Genomic DNA, 26,688 nt, shown 5'->3' with positions numbered 1-26,688 from the left:
TAAACATTCTAGTCTCCCCTCTCCTCTGTCGTTGCTTATACAGATATTTACACAGCGTTGTGACGTGGGAATCCTTATGACAACATGCAAGTATGGAATTACTTTGAGGTCACATGCAACACATTTCTCAATAATTTATAATTTTTCGTCACATTTCCGATATAATTCACTTGCATCCTACCTTGTTTCTACAATAAAAAATCTTGGGGTGTATTACCATTTCTGTGGTAGAGTTAGCACATTTTGATAGCTCTTGGTTGTAGCAAGTAAAATTGTAAAGTCAGCTCTCAGGTATTATAGAAGATTGCATGGATGGATGTTACTAAGTCATTGTAGCAACAACAAAAAAAAGAGAAATATTTTATGGATCCATCGGAGATCGGACCCTTGCACTGTCTACTAATTAGGTGATCTAACCTCTGAGCTAATCAGGCCAATATTCATAGTGTTGTAATATTACTAAAATATAAAATTCAAAGCTATTTGGAAATCATACAAGAACTCTTCAAATCCAGGAGATGAAAAAATGGCAGAAACGTTGCATACGACCTTAAGGTTAAATTTTAATTAGAGAATTGATGACTGTTTTGAAAACTGATAAAGGGAGATTAAATATACAACAAAGTCTGACAAGAAGCATTTTTAAAATTTAATATGAATCATTACGACATTTTTACCTGTAAATATCTTTTAATCACAAAATCCCCGATTACAATAAATGCATGCATATCACAGTTTGTTTCCAAGGCTGGAATACTAAGTACTAGCAATGTAAGTTTACCTACATGTGTATATATGTAGATTGGGAAAAAAAGGGACATTCAAAAACAGAAATAATTAACATTCTACAGGGGGACACAAGAACAACAGGTCCTGTAACATCCCTGGTTAAATGGGCAAATCAAAAGGAAGGAAAATCAATACACACCAACTCATTTTCTCTCCAACAGACTGCTCGTACAACTCATTTTTTTCTCCAACAGACTGCTCGTACAACTCATTTTTTTCTCCAACAGACTGCTCGTACAACACATTTTTTTCTCTAACAGACTGCTCGTACCACATGCATGACCAGTTCAATGGTAAATATCTTTGCCTTGCATCCACAGGTATGAATCCCTTTGTGATATTTTCCTGTGTGCATTAATACCATGATTTTATTTTGTGAAGTCTTAAAGTTTTCAATGCATATTTTTTTTAAACCTAGTAAGATACTCCATTTATAGTTAGAACATATCAGATCTTTATAATATATATGAAAAAAAGGAGTTTATTACCATAAGAAATATTTCCAAGGCATTGTGTTGATGCTCCTAAAAAAAACCCATAGTTTTCAGGTCATGAATTTCAAACTAACACAAGAACAATAGAAAAGCAAGTTCATCAATAATTCACATCATCTTTCACCTTTTCTCCTGTGGAAAACATAAAGTTTCTTATGTCATGATATCTGTTCCTGTAATCTTCGCTATCTGAATCTTCACCGTACACACAGTAACAAATTTCTCTTGACATACACGTATTTCAGACTCATGCTACCGAGTTGTATTCCATGCACTAGTTTTTTTGGGCATTTTGGTTATTCAAGCAATATAAGCCACTGTAATAATACTAACATGTTCAATTCAGAAAGCTGTGTCATCATCAAATAATGAAAAAGAGATTAATCAAAAAGGTACAATTAAACTGATTAAAATACAGATCTCTCAAATAGTGCACAGCGCTCTCTGCGCTATTCGTGAGATCTGTATTTTAATCAGATTGATCAAGGTACAATACACTTGTGTCTCTGTCCTTTACACAGAATCCTCGTTAGAATGATCTCCCCTGTGAAAGGTCACCAAAGGAATTCCTGCACCCCCAATTTCCCTGACACTTTCTGCAGTGGGGGCACTTTCAGTCTCATCCAGATAGAACATGGCTGATGGGCCCTCAGGTTCCTCAGTCTCGTGCACAACCCCCAAGGACTCTTTACGTCGGCCGTCACTGAATGCTTGGCTTGATGGCCTCCTCTTTAACAGTGGCTGACTCTCGGAGCTGTTAATGCTGTCGTCCATGTCTTCCAGTGATCCTCTTTTGGTGTCTGCTGAAAACGAGACGTTATTATGCATCTCTTCCTCCTCACCGTCCTCTGTAAAATTGATCATGGCCTCCCGTAGCAGACCTGTCTCGAATGCCACCTGTTGGTACGCGCTGTCCACTCGAGACATCCGAGGAGGGGAAACTTCTGCCTTCACCGTGCGGGAATACGCCTCCTGCTGACCCTTTTTGTCCATTCTCTCATACTTTATATCGGAGTATCCACGACCACCCTGAGTGCTGGTAGATTCAAATGCAGTATCTGATTTACTGTGATCTTTTACAAAACCTGGTTCAAACTGTTCAAATTCTTCATTAACCATTTCTCTTTGTCTGAGCCCTATTAGAGCTGATTTGAATAATTGCCAGTCCCCAAATTTCATGGCCAGAACCTCACGAAGTTCTTCTGTATCACAGGTGGAGAGGACCACACCCCCAATATTGTTGTCTATGATGCGATTCTGATACGCTGGCACCTGTAGAGGGTTTATACCTTTGATGTTCTTTGTTAGTGTACATATATCATCTACACTCATCGTACTCAAAGCCTGGTCACTATAACTCTGAAAATAAAAAACAAATCAACATTTTAATAAATGGATTTCTATACTCTATCTATCATTCAATATTTTGAAATATAGCAAATAGATGTGTCCTTCATAAAAGGTCAGCATACCTGGATAGTAGTCTCTGGATCCGCCCCTTTGTTCTGCTGTGTATCTCTAGCCGTAGCCATACCAACGCCGGATTGAAGAGGCGCACCTACGAATTGTTGTTGATAGTATGGTACCATGTTATAGGGCAACATAGGATGCATCCCAGCCATCGGGTCCAGTCTGTGTGGGGGGTACATGTGACCCCCAGGGACTAAATTCTGCTGGACATGTCTCTGGGTCTCCGGTCGTCTCGTTGGGGTATGGGGTGTTCCACCTGTCGGGGGAAAGTTCATAGGACCCAGTGGAAAGCTAGGCTGTTGAGTGTCCATGTTTTTCTGCATCTCTGTAAAACATGTAGAGATTAGTTGTACTGGGACAGGTCACCTGATTCATGTTTTTCACCATATAAAGTACCACAGTTACGTCAGCAACATTATAAATACAAGTATATAAAGTACCACTGTTACTTTACCAACATTATAAATACAAGTACATGTATACAAAAACACCCACCCCAAAAACCCAAAACAGAAATTGTCATCAATATCCATGAATGCCTCCTACAGTTATTTTTCTGATTCTGGATTTGTTTATAAATACAATGTGGCTAATGTATATGTTATTTATCATAGGCACTTAATGCACACTCCTGCTCCCAGCAGGAAAAAAGCTTGGATCACATCGTACCTTTAACAGAAGGGCAAAAATAACATGGGGCAAATGTAACACTGTATAAAGTAAACAAATGTAACACTGTATAAAGTAAACAAATGTAACACTGTATAAAGTAAACAAATGGGGAACCTCTGATGAGTTTCCTGAGGTAGGGATCGAGGTTAATCGTGCACGGCAGAAATCTCCTGAGGTCCTTCACATTCAGCAGTGTGTTGTTACTTAGTTTACTGGCCAGAAATGCCTCCATCTTCCGAGGATTTCTGTCAATCTCCAACAGAGGATCAATCTCCTTGGATACAGGAATTTTATCTGCTATCCTTAAAAAGAGAAAGACAAAAACACTGTACAAGTATTGGTCATGCATATCCATGATAAATAGTGAGGAAATCTTGTTCTATACATGTAAATGTGTAACACATTGTTTTGTATTAATTGTACATAAATCTCTGGGTAAAAACTGGGACTGTAAAACAGCTTCGAGTTCGGTTCTGCTTCTAACTGTGTGTTCCTGTGCTGCATGACACATTCTTATGACTAACATAATAATTATTACTACTATAATCATCATTACTATAATTCATTATTACTATCAACCTTTATTGATATGAACTACATATTGTATTATTATTATGAATTCTTATTACTACGAACAATTATTACTATAATACATGTATTCATTATTACAACGAGTTTTCATTGATTTTACGGGAATAAAATTCTCTTACTTTATTTCTATGAGATTTCGTTGATTTTACGGGAATAAAATTCTCTTACTTTTCATACAGAGACAGTAAAGTGGTGCTGTTGTCCAAGATCTCATTCTCCTCAAAATAGATGGTGATCCAGGAGACCCTGTAGGGCCACTGTTCTATGATGTTAATCCAAGCTGCCAGCCTGTGCCAGTTAAAGTCAATGTTGTACGCCCGTAGCAGACGTCCTACAATGAAATAACCCGTACACTTTCCTTTAAAACAATACTTTTTCACATTAATTTACAAAATGTGATGATTTTGTTTTATTCTATTTTGTATCTTTAGTATATGCTGTGTTTAAACTGCACAAACTGTAGACTCCTTATATCATATTAATATGGAAAAATCACTGCTCCAGGTCAAATGGGGAAATGTAAGATTAGGCATGCTGCACTCCAAGAACATAAACCTTATATGATTTCAAGAGAAAGGCTTCTTGCAAATTAGATGTGAATATCAATTACTCACACATAAAAAAGGAATTTATACATGAATGTGTTTATATCATGAACATGATAAAAAGCAGTAATTATTAAATAGTTATATTCATAAATCTACAATATGTAAATAAAGCCCTACCCTCTACTGACAAATCTACATAAAGTCAACTCTCCACTGACAAAGCTACTTAAAGTCAACTCTCCACTGATAAAGCTACATTAAAGTCAACTCTCCACTGACAAAGCTACTTAAAGTCAACTCACCACTGACAAAGCTACATTAAAGTCAACTCTCCACTGACAAAGCTACTTAAAGTCAACTCGCCACTGACAAAGCTACATTAAAGTCAACTCGCCACTGACAAAGCTACATTAAAGTCAACTCTCCACTGACAAAGCTACATACACTGTACATAAACAGTATCCCCCTCTAACAAAACTCTTACAAGAGCCTGTATGCAACAGCTAATTTGTACCTGTAATGGCCACTATGTTCATCAGTCTCCTCATGCTGCGCGGGTTGACGTCGCTGAAGTAGTCCGTCTTGGTGACAGTGTTTGTGAGGTCCATGGAGGAAGTGTACGACTGACACACACTGGACTGTCGCTGCTTACGGATTTTGTCAGAACTTTCTCCCGTGGAGTACCCCGACAAAACAGAGTCCTGTTGCTGGTATGTCTAAAAAATGTAAAGGCATCACAGAGGAATTTGTCTACAAAATATAGAGGAAATATGTCTACAAAATATAGGCATTACACAGGATTATGTCTACAAAATATAGTCATTACACAGGAATGTGTCTACAAAATATAGAGGAAATATGTCTACAAAATATAGTCATTACAGAGGAATATGTCTACAAAATATAGAGGAATATGTCTACAAAATATAGTCATTACAGAGGAATGTCTACAAAATATAGAGGAATATGTCTACAAAATATAGTCATTACAGAGGAATGTCTACAAAATATAGTCATCACAGAGGAATATGTCTAAAAATATAATCATCATAGAGGAATACATTTCATTTTGTATGTCTACAAAATATAGTCATTGCAGAGGAATATGTCTACAAAAAGATAGTCATTACAGAGGAATATGTCTACAAAAATATAGTCATCAGAGAGGAATACGTCTACAAAATATAGTCATTACCGAGGAATATGTCTACAAAATATAGTCACTAGAGGAAATATGTCTACAAAATATAAAGTCATCACAGAGGAATATGTCTACAAAATATAAACGAATATGTCTACAAAATATAAAGGAATATGTGCCATTAACACTTCAGTCTGACTTACTGGTCTGTTTACCTGATCACACCTCTCACTTACCTGATTGGCTTTAGATGGTCTGTTAACCTGATCAAACCTCTCACTTACCCGCCTGGCTTTAGATGGTCTGTTTACCTGATCACACCTCTCACTTACCTGCCTGACTTTAGATGGTCTGTTAACCTGATCAAACCTCTCACTTACCCGCCTGGCTTTAGATGGAGATTCTGGGTTTGCCGACACTTCAAACGTGGAAGAACTTTTAGCCATGTCCTGCTTTTTAATGGCCATCCCCTGACTTTGCAAATAGAAAGGAAGATGCACAACATTCCTCAGGTAATCGTAGCCATTCACATTGGAATCCTGGAACGTGGTTTTGATATTACTCTCAATTCCTTTAATGATGATGTGAGGGTCTATAGCCAGGATTGTTATAAAGGGGGAGTCCTCATCAGAGAACAGAGCCTTAATGATGTCCAGCACCTGAAGAACTTTGTCCTGCTCACAACTGTCCAGTCCATCCACAATGACCACCAGTCTAGTCTGGTTCTCTGTAAACTTGTCCATGAAAGTCACCATCTTTGCCATTAAGTCGACCTCATACTTCAGTACATGCATCAAACCATCCATCTTGATTTTACCGATTCTGTCGGCTGCTTTCATAATCCGTCTCTTCTGTGGTGAGAGAAGTGCTAGAATGGCTTGTCCCCACGTGTAGAAGTTACCAATGAAGGCCAGTCCCACGATGATAGCAATGGCAAACAGGACCCCAAACAGAGCCGGGTACTCCTCCACCTGATTGTGTGGAGCTAGAGGTGTTGTGATATTGGAGTAGACTGGGTTTTTGTAGGTAAACTGGTTGAAGGCAAAGTGGGAGACCAGCAGGTACGCTCCGATCTCGATGGCAAGAAAAACCAGGTAGACTATCACAAAGTACGGGACACAGCACAGAGTCTTGAACCGGCCAGTGTAGGGCTCTAAAAGGAAGAATTTTATAATCACAGGTTACTGAACCGGCCAGTGTACGGCTCTAAAAGGAAGAATTTTATAATCACAGGTTACTGAACCGGCCAGTGTACGGCTCTAAAAGGAAGAATTTTATAATCACAGGTTACTGAACCGGCCAGTGTAGGGCTTTAAAATTTTATAATCACAGGTTACTCAACATACATAAACATAGTACAATACATGAACTTGGAAAGTCAAGAATTGTTACAGTCCTCGGTATCAATATTTCTACCACATCTATGTATATGTACTAATGATATTAAAACAATAAATATACTTCAGTCATTATTCATAACTTACTGTATTCAGTCATTATTTATAGATTACTGTATGCAATCAGTATTCATAACTTACTGTCAGGATGTGGTTTGAAGACTCGGAACAATCGGGCCACCACAGATCCATACTCTCGTTCCAACGCCTCTCCCAGGGTCGCAATCATGGCTGCCAGGGCCTTCTCCCCTCCTACACTGGTCAGTTTAGTGCCCTCCGAGAACAGGAACCTGTAATACATTCATCAGGGTATTCTAAGTACACTGTACCTTAGGACAAAATATATAGCATTTACTATCTACACTGTGATACAGAAGAGACACAGAGAATCATGAATCAGAGAACATTGTAAATCATGAATCAGAAGAGATAATGTAAATCATGAATAAGAAGAAATATTGTAAATCATGAATCAGAAGACATTGTAAATCTTGAATCAGAAGACATTGTAAATCACGAATCAGAAGACATTGTAAATCATGAAACAGAAGACATTGTAAATCATGAATCAGAAGACATTGTAAATCGTGAATCAGAAGAAATAATGTAAATCATGAATCAGAAGAAATACTGTAAATCATGAATCAGAAGAAATACTGTAAATCATGAAACAGAAGAAATACTGTAAATCATGAATCAGAAGAAATACTGTAAATCATGAAACAGAAGACATTGTAAATCATGAATCAGAAGACATTGTAAATCACGAATCAGAAGAAATAATGTAAATCATGAATCAAATGAGACAAACTCACTTGACTGTGGGATCCAAGTACTTGGTAGACGTTGTCGGGTGTTTGGAGTTGACAAACAGAACCTGTAGGAGGGAGGTGGTCACTTGGAGCTTCCTGCCCAGTAACAGGCTCAGACGTGTGGCGTACTTTAAGTTGTGACGGTGACACAGAAAATGCAGCACTCCTGGAAAAGTGTCAGAAAATAGTCATGAAAGTGTCTGCTTGTTTCCTTCTTCATTTCAATTAACTCTTACAACTAATCACAGGTTAAAACACAAGGTTATCAAATTAATTGTAATGTCATATCACAATATATCCATCAGGTGATCAACCACTGAACTATGAGTATTTGGTTAAGTAGTTGAATCGGCATGGTTGGTACATCCACCCTTAATTTTTTTCTGACTTGCAGATAGCATGTGCCATAGAAAGTGTTGTCATCTAATTCATATCAAAACTAGATGTGTCAGCACAACACCAATGCCTGCAGTAAAGTCAAATGTAGGAAATCCATCAAAGTACAGCATTGAATGTGATATTCAGACTATGTTACAGACATTTAGTAAAATGAAGAACTCAACAACAATCCTTTATAAAAGGGGCACAACTCAATCAAAATCAATGAGCAGGAACAAAACTCAAACTCGATCTGTAACTCATCAATATACATCTGCATTAAGGTAATTCCCCATACCACATCTTGATATTGAAAAACCTACAGATTTCTATCAAAGTTTGCATGTATTTTGTGAAGGATGTATATTGACCAAATTCCCGAAGAAAAATATGTTTGGCGGCCTTTCCCAGAGTACAGCCACTTCTAAAAATAGAATACATCACTTTAAAACAAGCAGTGTTAATATGCATACGTTTTAAGGCACTGTCTCTATTTAAATGATGGAAATATGTTTCTTTCATATGAATTGAAGAAAATGTATTGCATTTGACTTTTTTCAATAATTTTTCATCTACTGAACCATGCTCTTGGTTTCAAGGTGATGAAAATGCACATATAGTAGTTAAATTTTGACTAATCATAGCCTACCATATTCGGGAAATTCTGTTTTCAAAATCCTTCAGATTTTTTAAACATTTCAATATGTTTTACCTTTACACTCCAGCAATCATTTGACATAAGAAGTAGATAGGGTATCGGATAATTTGAGAGCCTATTGATCCCCTCTAGGTTAAAAACCTTGAAAAAACGCATATTGGAAAATGGTGTCTAAAATTCTTATCTCTGCAAACATGTTTCATTCATCATTTACATTACTAAATTACTATTTCAAGAAATATTACAGGTTGGTTTTTGAAAAACAGTTTAAAACATTAAAGCTTCAAATAATTAAAAACCTCTTTCATGGATTGTCGTAAGCTATAGGGATCGGGCTTGAAGTTAAAAAAATCACAACTTTACTATGGAGCTTAGCCTACGTCACATGAACACTTACATGATGTCACAATAGATGAAAAAATAAAATTATGTCGTTAGATCTAGTTGGAACAAAGTGATGTAGATCAGAATGATTTTTACATTTTTAACGCTCATTCAGAGAATGCTAACCTATGCTTAAGTTACAAATTTTGGGAAATTCGAATATTTTAAAATACCTGAATTCTGCATTCCTCGCCCCCCCCCCCCCCCCCCCCCCCCCCCTCGGTAATTTTTAGTTCCTGGTAATTTTTAACAAATACGACACAGCGATGCAATGTGAGTGTTAACGACATGTAGTACCGCGTACATTCTGAGACGTTTTAATCAAAACATCAGTGGAGGTCATGTCCGGCTAGAAAAGTGTTTTAGATAAAAGAAAAATACGTTACAACGCCCATGATCCATACTGTACATGTATACACATAACACAAACATACGACACCTAGGACTAGAGATAGGGCCTGAATATGTGACAAATCTGTCAGCGTATGATCTAAATTGAACACCCTGAAATCATTAGACACAACAGCGATATGCACATATATGTACCTGGTACATTGTACATGTATATGCACATTTATATGGATTCGGAGGGCCTCGAAAGCGATTTTTGTCGTGTAAATAATATAAAAAATTTGCAAGGGGGGTTACAATGTCATATAGCTTTAGATTATGCATATATTCTATTTAGATCATGATGACATCGATCGTATTTTTTCAGGTTTAAATAAATCATAAGGAAAACAACAAAAATATGTAACTGTCAGTATAGGCCTACATGAAGCACACAAAAATTAGCATTTTGTTGTATATAGGAGATTCGATATTTCTACCGATCATTAATGATCAGAAATTGCACAAAAGAAATGGCCTACGATAGATAAATTGAAAGTTGGCAACACGATTTAACATCATAATCTGTAATATTTACAGAAATCTCACGGGAATTACTAAACGACTGTGTCGTAACGCAATGTATATGCAGAGTTTACGACTTCGCGATGTATATAACTATAAGCATTTTCTCTCCCGAGCGTTGTTTTGTATAGAACCGGCTTGTTTTTATTATTGCGATTCGTTTGTTGTTGTTGTTTTTTTATTTCTAAATTTTTGTTGTTTACTTTCAAACAATCAGTCCTAACACAGTCTACAAAATTTACCAAAATGCCATCGGGTTCGTTGCATGAATGTGTCATAACGTTTGTGACTCATAAATAACATTTCTAACATTATTTGACATGGTATGGGGAATTACCTTAAAAAATCAGTTTAATATCTCAAGGCGTTTAGAAAAAAAAATCCGGAAAACTGGTCATAACAGTAATTTTTCTAAGTTAAAGGAGCACACCTTCATCTAAAATCAACAAACTGGGACAAAACTCACACTCGATCTGTAACTCATCAATATACACCTGCATACAAAAAATCAATTCAATATCCTTAGGCATTTAGAAAAAAGTTTGGAAAACTGGTCGCAGCAGTCAGTTTTCTACATTCAAGGAGCACAACACAATAAAAAAATAAACGAACCGGAACAAAACACAAACTCGATTTGTAAATCATCAATCTACATCAGCATACAAAAAAAATCGGTTCAATATCTCTATGAATATACACCTGCATAAAAAAATGAATTCAATATCTTAAGGTGTTTAGAAAAAAAGTCCAGAAAACAGGTTGTTTCAGAAGAATGGTCAAGGGTAAAACTATATGCCCCGACCACTTTGTGACGGGGGCAATATAATCCAAGTCCCATAACTCCCTACCACAAAACTAAAAAATCTAACAATCAAAAGGGTTCTTGCCTAATCCAAGTATTTATGAAAATCTTCTCAAGGAAACTTGAGTTATTGCGTGCCATAAAAAGTACGAAAATTTAATCGCCACAAAAATTAATGATTTAACAGGATCATGTCTACTTGTCAGTAAGAAAAAACTATCCCTTTTGTCACATGTTACTATATACAATAAAACTTTTAAAATCCTGGCTTGGAATTCTCGAAAAAATCTTAAACTTAAGTTAGTTTTCTTTTATTTGAGCAGTCAAAATTTGAGCAAAATCTCAGCCACAAGTCAAAGTTCCGACTTAAGTTTATTTCGAGAAATCCAAGTCTTGTTAGTAGCCCGAGGGAACATCTTCATCTCCTCTACAAAACAACATGGCTTCGGAATAATGAATTTCATAACTTACAGCTTAAAACCATTGCTACTTACCCAAAAATATGTAATCTAGAGGGAACAGGCCAAGCCCCACCCCGAGCCCCAACTCCCACCTGACCGTCATGGCCAGCGTGAGTCCGATTACGTTGTTCAAAATGAGGAGGATGATAAAGAGAGCCCAGCAGAAGGTGAAGTGGTCCTCCTTGTTAGCCCGAGTGAACATCTTCATCTCCTCTACAAAACAGCATTTAGTGTTTGTGAAACGCACTCAATATCAGTGATAACATACATGGAGAGCTTTTTACACTGGAATTGTTCTGCTAATTCATGCATCAGGATGATATATGACAATTTCATATGTATAACAATTCATTGTACAAGGGGTTTCACATTCCAAAATGATGGTGGTAAAATTCCAAAATAATGGTGATAAAATTCCAAAATGATGATGGTAATTTATGACTATGCTGCTTTGAACATGTGGCTACATGTATTTAATACACATGTGTGTGTTTATGTGACATCAATGTATCTTGCCTAAAAACCGCATACAACAAATTCACACTCACTCTGAAGTTTGCTGAGGAGGAAGGATTTGCCGCTCCCCCATTTAGCGTACAGCCCCACAGTAATGGGGGTGTTGAGGGACGGCTCGCTCAGAATGTCTGCTAGAGCACTGCTGTACACTTCATATCCCAGCAAGTTCTCACCATCGTTAGCGTTCAGGTTTCCTGTCGATAAACAGATAAACATGTAGAGCGAGCATCGCCATAGGAACCAGGGTACACTGCAAACAGCTGATGCAGGTAAGAATATACATTTTGAATTAGACAATACATACAAACAAATGAAGAATAACTTGAAAATTGAGAAAAAATCAATTATAAAAATCGGAACAAAACAAAATCATTGACAAGGCTTGAATTATCTTATAATTACTTTTCTACCAGCAATGTGCTTCATTTCCATATATTCTTATCATTCCAAACTTATATGTTGTAATTAATTATGTCCTCATCCAGTGATAAAAATTAACCTCTGTTCAGGTACGCAGCTGATTATAATGATCTTCTGACAATATAAGACACTAGCACTATATTCTCAGAATTCCCCATCAACTCACTATGTCCAAATATTTGTGTAAGGATCCCCTTCTGGTGGTAGGCGTCGATGTTGTACGGAGTCTCATTCGCTTTGTTGGGGCGGTACAGCAGACGGCTGTTTCTAGGGTTACGGAGGAGCAGTTCCGTGATTCGCTTACTTCTGGCCCTCAAAGAGATGTGGAGGGCAGTGTCCCCTCTCTACATTATATATCAATAAAACAATTATTACAGTCTACCAGTGATAAACTGAGATGTGGAGGGCAGTGTCTCCTCTCTACATTATATATCAATAAAACAATTGCAGTCCACCATACTCAGTGATAAACTGATCCCCTCTTTACATTATATACAACAATTCCAGTCTCTTGACAATGTATTTAGAGGATAACTGAGAACTTATTCTCCTAATTTCAGTTCACGTACAATTTTATGTATCCATTCAGTGATTGAAAAAAAATCAGTGGCAACATAACACAGTATTTCCTGACCATCTAAAAATAATCAGCAATCTACAGTGTATAAACAGGAAACAAACCTTGTCAACAACCCCCATCCTAGCCCCTTTATCTAGGAGACAAACCTTGTCAACACCCTCCCCCCCTTTATCTAGGAGACAAACCTTGTCAACCCCCCCCCCCCCCTTTATCTAGGAGACTAACCTTGAACCTTGTCAACACACACCCCCCTTTGTTTGTCAACAGCCCCCCCCCCCCCACCTTTGTTTAGAAGACATACCTTGTCAACAGCCCCCACTCTGGCCCCTTTATCTAGCAGTAATCTCACACAGAGTTCATTTCGACTCCTCACAGCCCTCAACAATGCTGTGTCTTCATCCTATATATAAAACAAACAATAAATGAATGTACATGTTTTGGTGAATTTGTTGGAGAAGCCGACACCCTCATCAGTATATATTTGTATACAATGTGAAATCGTCTATATCTATAAAATTACAGGATTTGGTAATCATCAAATTTGTGTATCAGACACTTTGCTTTTTTCATTGAACAAAAAATAAAACTGTAAGAATTGATTAAACATTTTCATACTATTACAATAATTACCACCTACAGGTACACATACATTACATGAACAAGGAAAAACAGATTGTTAATTTCAGTTTTTCATTCAAACACATAGAATACTTTCATTCTCACTGTATGTGAAAATTTTATGACGTTGATTTCCTGAAACTCTGAATGTGAACAAAATTTACACACACATTGTACACTACACCTATCCTGATTTACGAGACTGACCTTGTTGGCGATTTCTAAATTTACACACACATTGTACATCTACACCTATCCTGATTTACGAGACTGACCTTGTACATCTTCACCTATCCTGATTTACGAGACTGACCTTGTACATCTACACCTATCCTGATTTACGAGACTGACCTTGTACATCTTCACCTATCCTGATTTACGAGACTGACCTTGTACATCTACACCTATCCTGATTTACGAGACTGACCTTGTACATCTACACCTATCCTGATTTACGAGACTGACCTTGTACATCTACACCTATCCTGATTTACGAGACTGACCTTGTACATCTACACCTATTCTGATTTACGAGACTGACCTTGTACATCTACACCTATCCTGATTTACGAGACTGACCTTGTACATCTTCACCTATCCTGATTTTCGAGACTGACCTTGTTGGCGATTTCTAAATTTACACACACATTGTACATCTACAACTATCCTGATTTACAAGACTGATCTTGTACATCTACACCTATCCTGATTTATGAGACTGACCTTGTACATCTACATCTATCCTGATTTACGAGACTGACCTTGTTGGCGATTTCTAAGTCGGGGTCACTGTTGAGCAGCAGCTTACAGATTTCTACGTAACCTTTCTCCACGGTCCAGTACAGAGCAGTTTTTCCCTCCTAAAGAAAATCATAAATCAAGATTCCTTCATGTCACATGTATTGTACATTGTAATTCCATAAATTATCCATTCATCATTATAGTAATAATCAATACAGTCAAACCTCATTATCTCAAACTCAATAAGGCTTAGAAAATACATTAGATACATGTATCCAAGGGTTTGCGATATCGAGATTAAAATACATTGACAAAATGGTATTCGAGATATTGATGTTTGAAATGCTGAAGTTTAACTGTATTTGCGTAACACAGGATAAAAATTCTGCATCCAAAAGAATTAACCCCCCGGAAGTGCAATTCACATGTGATAATGGCCATGTGACAGGGCTCGAAATTAACATATGCCCATCAGTCTGTGACTGGTTAAAAGTATTGCGGATTGACCAACATTTGTTTTAGTCAGTCCAATGGGACTGGTTAATTTTCTAAAGCATCATTTTGGAAAATATACTTGTGAAATTTTATACACACATTTGGTATGCTTCGATCTGTAAATATCAGACGAATCTGATTCGTAAATATAAATCCCACATTTAAGTGTTACAATATTGTCTGAGGCATATTGAGTTTAATTTCCTTGTAATAACATTAACGAAATATGTTTAATTATTTCTGGAAAACTGTTGGATTGGTAAAATTTTCTGTGGACTGGTTGAAATTATACCCCATCAGTCCGACTGGACTTTTGACATAAAAAGTTAGCTTCAAGCCCTGTGTGATAATGATTAAGGGTAAATCAATTTCTCTCATAGAAGAGGTAACTACAGTGTATATAGGCCAAGCAATCTGGAATAAAACTCAACATTGACACATCTAAAACCCACAAACTTTGGACTAATAAGTAAATCTTTCTGTCCCCGTGTTTTCAGTTTCTAAACACGATGTTATTAAATATCAATACTCACAGCTCCGATTTCATCCACGTCAGCATATTTATCAATCAGTGCTCTTACAACCTCAATATGTCCACCCTTCACGGCATGGATTAGGATGGTGTCACCAGCCTGCAAAAAGTCCACAAGTCAAGCTAGATACAGAAGTGTAAAGGTACAGTCATGATGATTGATGATGCTTTCCGCCACACTCAACAATTTTTCAGTTATATGGTGGCACCCAGTTTTTATTGGCGGAAGAGAGAACCCAGATACAATGTACCTGGGAAGAGACCACCGACTTTCTGAAAGTAAACTGGGAAACTTTTTCTCTTACCGGCGTGAGAGGGATTCGAACTCGCACCAACAGAGGTGAGAGGCCGCGCGATATTGAGCGCGATGCTCTAACCACTCGGCCACGGAGGCCCTACAGTCATGACATACAACTGTAACAGTTGACTATGAACTGATTCCATAAAATTACATGATTGTACATCTCCACTCCAAACATTTTGTTTAAGTTCATTATAAGTCTGTTTAAGTCTTGCTTAAGTTTATCATAAGTTTCTGTTTACTATTATTATCATTATTATTATACAGTATGTTTTTGTTTAAGTTCATTTTAAGTCTTTTTTAAAGTTTATTATACAGTAAGTCTCTGTTTAAGTTCATTATAAGTATCTGTTTAAGTTTATCATAAGTCTGTTTAAGTTCTTTATACAGTATGTCTTTCTTTAACTTCATTCTATGTATTTATTTAAGTTTATTATACAGTAAGTCTCTGTTTAAGTTCATTATAAGTATCTGTTTAAGTTTATTATAAGTCTGTTTAAGTTCATTATACAGTATGTTTTTCTTTAACTTCATTATATGTATACAAGTTTATTATACAGTAAGTTTTTGTTTCAGTTGATTATAAGTACCTTTTTAACTTCATTATTTAAGTTCACTTTAACTTTCATGATAAGCTTTAGATGATATAACAATAAATACTTACCCTGTCCTTGATGTTGACGTAGGCGCCTTTGGAGAGTAGATCATGTGCAATCTCATTGTATCCCTCCTTAGCTGCTATAGTCAGACCCGTGAAGCCGTCCTGTCAAAACATCAATGTCATGTCCATGTTTCCATACAATTACAATTATTTCTCATGTCATGTTCCATACAATAACAATTTTTTTTAATGCCAGGTTTACATTCTACACATCAGTGTTTAACTTTTATTATACAGACCTTGTCCACAGCATTGACGTTGGGGTCATACTCCAGCAACTGATGTACAACCTCTGTGAATCCACCCTTAGCTGCCACTAGCAACGCGGTCCAAGAATTCTAAAACAAGAAAAGCGTAAAACTTCAAACCATTTACTTCCACAAGGACAGTAAAACAAAATAAAGTTTAATAACAAACGGCATGCAGAGAGTTGACTCCCTTGGGTGATCAATGAGCCTCATTTTCTAAATAGAAGTCACAAAGTCTATTTCTAATTCAAATTTAAATTTTGTAGAAAAAAAAGTTTCTCATATGAATTTTCACCTGTTAGTTCTGCCAAATTCTGAATGACCATAAACTCTAAGCTATTACTTCTGTGAGAGTTCTATTTCCGTGTTAGAGTTTTATTTTATTATCAAAGTTTAATTTCTAGTGATTGCTTTATTTCAACTGTGAGAGTTTTTATTTCCACTACTGAGAATTTTATACCGACTGTCAATTTCATTTTGACTGCCCAGGTTTTATTTCCGCTGTGAGACTTTTCATTTTGACTGTCGAAATTTTAGTGTTGAAAGCTAACATCACACATACGGGGTGGGTGTGTGCTTCTAAAACATGTGCTTACCATTCCCACGACATCATTGTTAGCGCCCTCGTTCAATAGCGCTTCCACAATCTCCAGGTAACCTTTTCTGCAGGCCCAGATCAGCGGGGTAGTACCATACTGTCAAAATAAATAATATAAAAACTGTCAATAAATGCAGTCGTCCCACCCAGTACTGCCAAAATAGATAATGTAAAAACTGTCAATAAATGCAATCCTCCCACCCAGTACTGCCAAAATAAATAATGTAAAAACTGTCAATAAATACAGTCCTCCCACCCAGTACTGCCAAAATTGATAACGTAAAAACTGTCAATAAATACAATTTTCCTACTCAGTACTGCCAAAATAGATAATGTAAAAACTGTCAATAAATGCAATCCTCCTACCCAGTACTGCCAAAATAGATAATGTAAAAACTGTCAATAAATGCAGTCCTCCCACCCAGATCAGAGGGGTAGTACCGAATTGTCAAAAATAGATAAAACAGTCGATGAACACAGTTCTCCCGCAGATGAGTTTCCCATGGAATGCAACGGTTTATATTCTGGCATTTATATATACAACAACTAAACATTCATCTCAAGATAACAAACTAATAACCTTGTCTGGTGTGTTGACTTTGGCTCCCTTCTGTATCAGGATCTTCACGACATTGATGTGACCTCTGCCAGCTGCCCAGGCCAAACACGTCATGTTCATCTAAAAACAACAAAAATATCATTATTCTGAAATTCCACGACTTATAAAACAAATATAAATAAAATCTAATATGCTATGATCATTATTTTGAATATATCAATTTAACTTCCTTAATGTATTTGAATAAATTATTTTAAATCAATTTTTCAGGAAAAGATCCTCATAAATATTTACCTCTGCTTTAATGTTGCAGTTAGCTCCTCTATCTAACAGTTCCTGAACCACCAAATATTTCCCTTTGTAGCATGCCCACATCAGAGCTGTCCAAAGACACTGTACAAAAAAAGAATCACATCATTTCAACATAACACTGTCACTGTATTAAAATCTCCATGATACAGGAGACTTCTCAATAACTCGAAGTTCAAGGGACCTTGATCAAACTTCTCGAGATCGAAATTCGGAAATTGAAGGTCCGACCATATGGTTCAGATTTAACAGTAACCAGAAATGTTTACCAACAAGCTCTTGGAATCGTTTTGACATGTTTTCCTTCATATTTGTCAGGTAGTTAATTTAATTTCAAAATAGGAGAATGATTAATAAAAAGATTTCAAAGTTTATGCATTTATTTGTTCTTTAATCATGCTAAGATAAGCATACAAAGCTGATTTCCAATAAAGCTTTACTGTCACTGACTAAACAGAGCACAATTTTATGTCGCTTTACACAAAGCAAAAGTTCTAACTAATGAGCAAACGATGTTTTAGAGTAACTTTACACAAAAAACAAACTTGAGAAATTTAAGTCTGAGGCTCACGAAAATAACCAGAATCAGTCCGTAGATTTCTAAATGCCTCAAACCTATATAGTACTCTTTTATTGTGAGGTCAATAGATTTTATTCATAGTCAGATTACATACAAATTTTAATCCCCACAAGACCCCTGTGTAGGGTCAAAACTGACCAATTAACCAATCATATACTCAAGTGACTACCTCCGCAAAGAAGGGCAGGCAATGCATCACCATGACCTCACTAGCCTCCAGGATTCATCAACATCCAGGTTGGGTCCAAGTGAAAATAATTACACGCTTGGGTAATGGTGTGTATAATGCTACCACCACTTCGAGAGATCGAGATGGAAAAAGAATGATTGAAATATGTTTTACGGGACCCAACTTCACTTCGAGAGATCAAACGTTCGAGAGATCGATAGTAAATTTGCTTAGTTATATAGAGAAAAAATTCGGGGCCATTATGTTACTTCGAGAGATCGAAGTTCGAGCCATCTCGAGTCATCATAAAGACAGTAAAAACAGGGCATTGGTGTGAATTAAAATAATGTCATTTATTTTGAAAATGATAAGTTATATGACATACTAAACTAGAATGACTGGAAAAAACATACAAGAACATATGTATCACATAGGTATGATTATGAAATTTGATCCCCTTAAACACATTAATGAAACAGAGCTGCTAGCCATCAAATCAGGTGTGTTATACAAATAAATCAGTTGGATAATTTTGCTACTGTACCAAGTCCTTGTGCTCGATGTCAGCACCCCTCTCCAATAACTCAATGACAATCTCCAAATGGCCCTCCTTTGCACAGTACAATAAGGCACTCCAGTTATCCTGGGAGAAAGCAATATTCAGTTAAATCACAAAACATCACGAGATAATTGCTACTTTTCAACATGTAAAATTATCAGATTTTTCATTCACAGTTAGTACATAATTTTCAGTGTACATACTTTGGTATATATCATTAACATTGTCTTATCTTACCATGTCTACAGCGTTGGGGTCTACATGGGCCTCCAGCAGTTCTCTCACGATGTTTAGCTCTCCATACTCACAGGCTAACATCAGGAATGTCTGGCCATTCTGTGTCCAAAAATACACGATACTGTACACATGTAGACAATCACATATACTGTACATAAAGTGTACAAACATACAGTGTACACAAATACACGATACTGTATACATGTAGACAATCACATATACTGTACATGAAGTGTATAGACATACATACAGTGTACACAAATACACGATACTGCATACATGTAGACAATCACATATACTGTACATGAAGTGTACAGACATACATGTACAAAAATACAAACTGTATTCAGAAATACATGGTGTTCAGAAATACTGACTGTGTACACCAATATATACAGTATGAGAATGAAGATATTCATTATATCATTTACTCCATCTGAATACAACATTTGTATCCTATAAATAAGGTCATCAGTGTGTTTGACAGTCTGAAAAACTGACTTAAAAGTCTGTCTGTCAGTCTGTGATACTGATTTTGTTTGTCAGTCTGTGATATTGACTCTGTCTGTTTGTCAGTCTGTGAACTTGACTTTGTCTGCTTGTCAGTCTGTGATATTGACTCTGTCAGTCTGTGATATTGACTCTGTCAGTCTGTGATATTGACTCTGTCTGTTTGTCTGTCTGTGATACTGACTCTGTCTGTCTGTCTGTCTGTGATATTGACTCTGTCTGTTTGTCAGTCTGTGATATTGACTTTGTTTGTTTGTCAGTCTGTGATATTAACTCTGTCTGTTTGTCAGTTTGTGATATTGACTTTGTCTGTTTGTCAGTCTGTGATATTGACTTCGTCTGTTTGTCAGTCTGTGATATTGACTCTGTCTGTTTGTCAGTCTGTGATATTGACATTGTCTGTTTGTCTGTCTGTGATATTGACTCTGTCTGTTTGTCAGTCTGTGATATTGACATTGTCTGTTTGTCTGTCTGTGATATTGACTCTGTCTGTTTGTCAGTCTGTGATATTGACATTGTCTGTTTGTCAGTCTGTGATATTGACTTTGTTTGTCAGTCTGTGATATTGACTCTGTCTGTTTGTCTGTCTGTGATATTGACTCTGTCTGTTTGTCTGTCTGTGATATTGACTCTGTCTGTTTGTCTGTCTGTGATATTGACTCTGTCTGTTTTGTCTGTCTGTGATATTGACTCTGTCTGTTTGTCAGTCTGTGATATTGACTCTGTCTGTTTGTCAGTCTGTGATATTGACTCTGTCTGTTTGTCTGTCTGTGATATTGACTCTGTCTGTGATATTGACTCTGTCTATTTGTCTGTCTGTGATATTGACTCTGTCTGTTTGTCTGTCTGTGATATTGACTAGGTCTGTTTGTCTGTCTGTGATATTGACTCTGTCTGTTTGTCAGTCTGTGATATTGACTCTGTCTGTTTGTCAGTCTGTGATATTGACTCTGTCTGTTTGTCAGTCTGTGATATTGACTCTGTCTGTTTGTTAGTCTGTGTTGTTATACACCTGAATTTTTTCCCTTTATAAAACTAATACAATCTAAAACGAACATTTCAACTGTTAAATCAACTCTCACACTCGTGTTCTATTGACCGGTCAATAGTTTTCGAACTGTTGACCGGGCAATAGTCTGCTCTATTTCTATTGGCTACGCAAGTCACGTGATTATCAGTCTGCTGTTTTTACGTAATGGCGAGGTTTACTAATTTTAGTGATGATGAGATACAGACTCTATTAGATCAAACGGAAAGCAGGAATACGAAAAATGTTATCAACGTTGCGAAAAATATTTTTGAACAATATATCAACGAAATGCTTCAACGGAATTACGATGATATTCAAGATATACCTGCCGAAGAATTGGCTCTTGTTCTGAAGAAATTTTATTGTAACGTCAGAAATCGCAATGGAGAGCTTTATGCTAAGAAAACAATGATTTCTCTCAGGTACGGTTTACAGAAAACATTTGAAAAAACGCACAAATTTGACATTGTAAATGACGACAGATTCAAGGAGGCCAACAAAATTTTTCATGCTTGTTTGAAAAAGCTGAAAATGGAAGGGGGTGGTGAAAGCAAACATAAGGAAATTATTTCCGAGGAAGATATAAGAAAATTGTATTCAACCGATACTTTATCGACTAAAAACCCTAAATCTCTGCAATTTAAGGTGTTTTTTGAACTGATGATGTTTTTGTGTAACCGCGGAAGGGAAAACCTTCGCAATATGACCAAAGATTTTGTAGTAAACACTGATGCTAGTGGGAGGAGATATGTTGTAAATGTGAAACCAAGGCTCACAAAAAATCACCAGGGTGGAACAGATGATGTGGATGATGGTGGCGGTAGGATGTACGAAAAACCAGGTAAGAAACTAGTAAAATTTATATGAATCAGTGTTATACTTGGGGCCATTTCAACACGTTTCACAGGCGATTGACGTCAGCCTGTCTATTCCATAAAATAGAGATTAACAACATTTTTCCAGATATATATCGTGGCATGTATATTTCACTTGTTGCACACTTGAAACCAATATCAATTTCATTTTGCTTTGTGTGTTCTAAATAGTTATATCATTCAGAAAGTCTTCTGTCTTGTCTTAATCTTATTTTTATGAACTTAATAATTGTAGAGAAGTATTTTTTAAAAAACTGATTTTAGTTTAATTTTATTCTAGGAACCCCACACTGCCCTGTTCTAAGCTTCGAGAAATACCTGATGAAATTAAATCCAGGTTGTCATTTCTTATGGCAACGGCCCAAGAGTTTTCAAGCTGAAAGTGAGGATCCATCGATTTGGTATGACAACATGGTTCTGGGCAAGAACTCCCTCGGCCAAATGATGTAGAATATAAGTAAACAAGCAGATCTTTCTAAAGTGTACAGTAATCACTGCATTAGGGCTACCTGCATAACTCTTCTGGATGAAAGTGGGTATGAAGGGAGGCATATTATGACTGTCTCAAAACATAAATCGGAAACAAGTTTAAAACATTACGTCTCAAAAGCACGGGAGAAAAAGAAACGCGAAATGTCTAACGCATTGGCAGAACAAGTAATCCCACAGACAGCACCAGCTCCAGAAGTGATCACTGCTACAAGCTCTGATAATGCGAATTTAGAAAATGTTGACTTTCTAGAAATAGATAGTCAGGAATTAAACAATATGATGGTTTCTGTGCTTGAACAGAATTAAACCGTTGCACAGTCTAACATTCCTGAGCCTAGCACCGTCAATAACCAAATCACATGCGTTTCGAAAGAAAATGTTTGTCCAAAATACAGTTTTAATAACTGTTCAGTCGTTATTAATGACTATGGTGGAAAAAACTAAAAGTTAAAAAGCTAATGATTACAAACACACCCTGAAATTTCAACCCCAGAATAGAATCAGCTTCTGTAGTTTCTGTTCACGTGGACCTTGTTGTTATATTTACATATATATTGTGAAAATTCATGAATAATAAACGTTAATTGATTTATTTATATCTTTCGATCTTTCATACTTCGGTAATGATATTGGGCATGTTTTCTTTTACACTAGTGGATACGTTGATAAACGTACACAATCAACAAACCATGTGTTAGTAAAACAGCCTAAAAATGAAGGTGTATAACAAAACAGTTATAGACTGGGTCCTCGGACAACAGCTGTTTTGTTTGACCCTCGAACGGATCTGTTGCCCTCAGCCTACGGCTTCGGGCAACAGATCCGTCATCGGGTCAAACAAAACAGCTGTTGTCCTCGAACCCAGTCAATAACTGTATAATATTGACTCTGTCTGTTTGTTAGTCTGTGATATTGACTTTGTTTGTCAGTCTGTGATATTGACTATGTCTGTTTGTCAGTCTGTGAACTTGACTTTGTCTGTTTGTCAGTCTGTGATATTGACTTTGTCAGTCTGTGATATTGACTCTGTCTGTTTGTCTGTGATATTGACTCTGTCTGTTTGTCAGTCTGTGATATTGACTCTGTCTGTTTGTCTGTCTGTGATATTGACTTTGTCTGTTTGTCAGTCTGTGATATTGACTCTGTCTGTTTGTCAGTCTGTGATATTGACTCTGTCTGTTTGTCAGTCTGTGATATTGACTCTGTCTGTGATATTGACTCTGTCTATTTGTCTGTCTGTGATATTGACTAGGTCTGTTTGTTAGTCTGTGATATTGACTAGGTCTGTTTGTTTGTCTGTGATATTGACTCGGTCTGTTTGTCTGTCTGTAATATTGACTCTGTCTGTTTGTCTGTCTGTGATATTGACTCTGTCTGTTTGTCTGTCTGTGATATTGACTAGGTATGTTTGTTAGTCTGTGATATTGACTTTGTCTGTTTGTCAGTCTGTGATATTGACTCTGTCTGTGATATTGACTCTGTCTATTTGTCTGTCTGTGATATTGACTCTGTCTGTTTGTCTGTCTGTGATATTGACTAGGTCTGTTTGTCTGTCTGTGATATTGACTCTGTCTGTTTGTCAGTCTGTGCTATTGACTTTGTCTGTTTGTCAGTCTGTGATATTAACTCTGTCTGTTTGTCTGTCTGTGATATTGACTGTCTGTTTGTCTGTCTGTGATATTGACTCTGTCTGTTTGTCTGTCTGTGATATTGACTCTGTCTGTCTATATGATAGGCTTACATTGTCCCTCTCCTCCAGGTTGATATTGCCACTTTCCAGAAGTCCAATTGTTCCTGTCAGGTCCCCCTTCCTTATGGACTCCCACAACATCTGTGTCTTAAATGTCCCCATAGTAGCCAGTGTGCACTCACTCTACAAACATATGTTTCCTCATTTTAATAAAAATCAATACACTGCACATACTCAAAATTTAAGGCATTCAATGTATAACAAAAGGATAATGAGCAATTTTGATGGATTGAAATAAAAATAAATGTTTATTGTTAAATAACGATGAAAATGAAGTAGATAAAATTCACATGATTGGTAAATGAGTAGAAGCTGACCTTTTTGCACTTGAGACTTATTTGAAGAGTTATCTGCCCCTTGTAAAAATAAGGAAAATAAAATTTTCTAAAAATGTGTGCAGTAAATGATTAATCTTATTTCATGTTTTAATAAAGAGATAGTGTATGTAACTTTCTACCAAGAGATTTGTATGAAAATATAATTTCTTTTAAAAACATCTTTTCCCAGATTTAAATGTAAATTTCTAGGTGAAAGAAATCAAGCACTAAACTAAATTTAGAAAATTCCTATGGTGGATTATTCTTATTTGATGAACCTATGGAAATGATACCATGATTACAAAAATCCCACAATCTATTTCACTAGATATGAAATAAGGTTGTTGTACACTGAATACAGTTGCAAAAAAGTCAGTTAAGTTTGAAATGTGTGATGGTTTTGTATGTATTTTGCTTGATAATGTATTTTTAGCATTAGGTACTTTCCATTATTAGTCTTTGTTTTATTTAGAGTTTACTCCTTTAGCTCAGAGCCCATCGGGGTTTGCACGGCGCGGCCAGGTTTCGGACTGGTCGGGTTTTAGTTTAGTATTTTAAAAGGACATTAGATAGAGAGACAGACAGACATAATTTTGATTGATTAATGATTAGCAGCATTTCGGACCAGTGGCAAAATTACGGTAATTATTTAAAAATCACACTCCCTCTCAAGCTTTCTGGTTTATATTCATAATCTGTCTAACTTGGTATTTTTTGATACTATATAAATCATAAAAAAACACTGACAATCTCTTTATCCTTTATATTGGACTCGGAGGTTAAATCTTGTACGGGACTAACCCCTAGACAGTCCCGTTAAATATGCAAATGAAAGCTGGGTAAGCAGAAATTAAATAATAGATTACCAAGTCTCTCTTCAATTATGGCAAACCTTAAAAAAGTGCACTGTAAGGGCAGAGGATATGCCTATCTGAAACTATAATATATGTACATATTGCAAATCTTGCATCCTCCAAGATCCAATTTAGCCATACGTTGGCAGATCAGGTTTGATGGAGCTTGCAGTGTGAAAGGTCTGATCTGGACAGTTTAACTAGCTATCATGTACAGCCGAAAACATTCCAAAATGCCAGACCTTCTTTTCAGTCGGAACACACCTTAATTTCCCCAAGATGCTTCTAATGATCAAATCTGATGGTCCTAGTTTCACAGCCCTCAATATCCTGACACAGCTTGAATACATAGCCATAAAATTCCAAAAGAGGCCACAGTGACCTACTTTTGTGTCCCGATACTCCCCTTCCAAATGCATTCAACTGATTAAGTTTGATGGTCCCAGGACTTTTAAAAAGTGCAAGATATGATCTGAACGTGACTTGAGTATGTATATCTAACCATAAAACCCCTAAGTGGCCATAAAGACCTATTTTTGGATCATGACGCACTCTTTCCCCAAGATGCATTGATCTGCTGATGCATTTGATAATCCTGAGTCTCACAGTGTGAAAATATATGACCCAGACACAAAAAAAACCCCCATTAAACAATGTCAAAAGATGCGCAAATAAAAAGTAATCTGGTTACAAATGGGTTTCCTTCACATCAATTTGTTCCCAGTAGATTACTCAATATGCATCACATTCCATGCAGTAAAAATCTCTTTATTTCAACTGTATCAATCTACATATCAGACATTTTTGTTACATGGTTTTGAGGTTAACAATACTGATTTCAGGGACTATAGCACTAGGACAGCCGTCCTCTGAATAACAGAAATTTATGCAAATCTAACTGAAATTCACAATTACATACACAAAGATAGAACCTAAATCCACTACGAAACAATAAAATTTTCAGGAATCCCGAGCTTGGGTTGAAAACACTTGTTGACCTAAGGTCATCAATCTGAGTAGAATCAGCTGATTAGTGCTGGATCGTATGTTGGGGATGTTTACGGCAATTCAAGATGCGCAAAAATTTAGCTACTGCACTTACTGTTTCAAATAGCATAACACAATAACATTATAAACACGATTGCCTTACCAAAAACTCCGCTCCATAAGATCTACCGTAGTACACTCTACGGGTTCTTCTCCGTCTTGTAATCACGCATGCGTA

General features: G+C 36.5%; 1 protein-coding gene across 2 annotated transcripts; it reads right to left on the bottom strand.

Moving 5' to 3' along the window:
• Positions 1 to 635: 635 nt before the first annotated feature.
• Positions 636 to 26,688, bottom strand: LOC125680251 (kinase D-interacting substrate of 220 kDa-like). 2 transcript variants are annotated; one of them, XM_056156438.1, is made up of 24 exons: positions 26,614 to 26,672; positions 24,610 to 24,648; positions 24,284 to 24,415; positions 19,636 to 19,734; positions 19,384 to 19,482; positions 18,076 to 18,174; positions 17,803 to 17,901; positions 17,221 to 17,319; positions 16,616 to 16,714; positions 16,380 to 16,478; positions 15,416 to 15,514; positions 14,408 to 14,506; positions 13,330 to 13,428; positions 12,615 to 12,792; positions 12,061 to 12,222; positions 11,546 to 11,725; positions 7,918 to 8,080; positions 7,244 to 7,392; positions 6,086 to 6,858; positions 5,079 to 5,280; positions 4,185 to 4,347; positions 3,540 to 3,727; positions 2,756 to 3,078; positions 636 to 2,642 (listed from the first exon to the last, which is right to left on the bottom strand). In XM_056156438.1, the coding sequence occupies exons 3-24, from the start codon at positions 24,392 to 24,394 to the stop codon at positions 1,797 to 1,799; spliced, it is 4,428 nt and encodes a 1,475-aa protein (XP_056012413.1). In that variant the 5' UTR covers positions 24,395 to 24,415; positions 24,610 to 24,648; positions 26,614 to 26,672; the 3' UTR covers positions 636 to 1,796. The 2 variants fall into 2 exon arrangements, with proteins under 2 accessions (XP_056012413.1, XP_056012412.1); XM_056156437.1 differs by lacking the exon at positions 24,610 to 24,648 and having other exon boundaries at positions 26,614 to 26,688.

Source organism: Ostrea edulis, chromosome 2, assembly GCF_947568905.1.
Source record: "Ostrea edulis chromosome 2, xbOstEdul1.1, whole genome shotgun sequence".
Taxonomy (NCBI): domain Eukaryota; kingdom Metazoa; phylum Mollusca; class Bivalvia; order Ostreida; family Ostreidae; genus Ostrea; species Ostrea edulis.
This window is presented reverse-complemented; position numbering and strand designations above follow the sequence as displayed.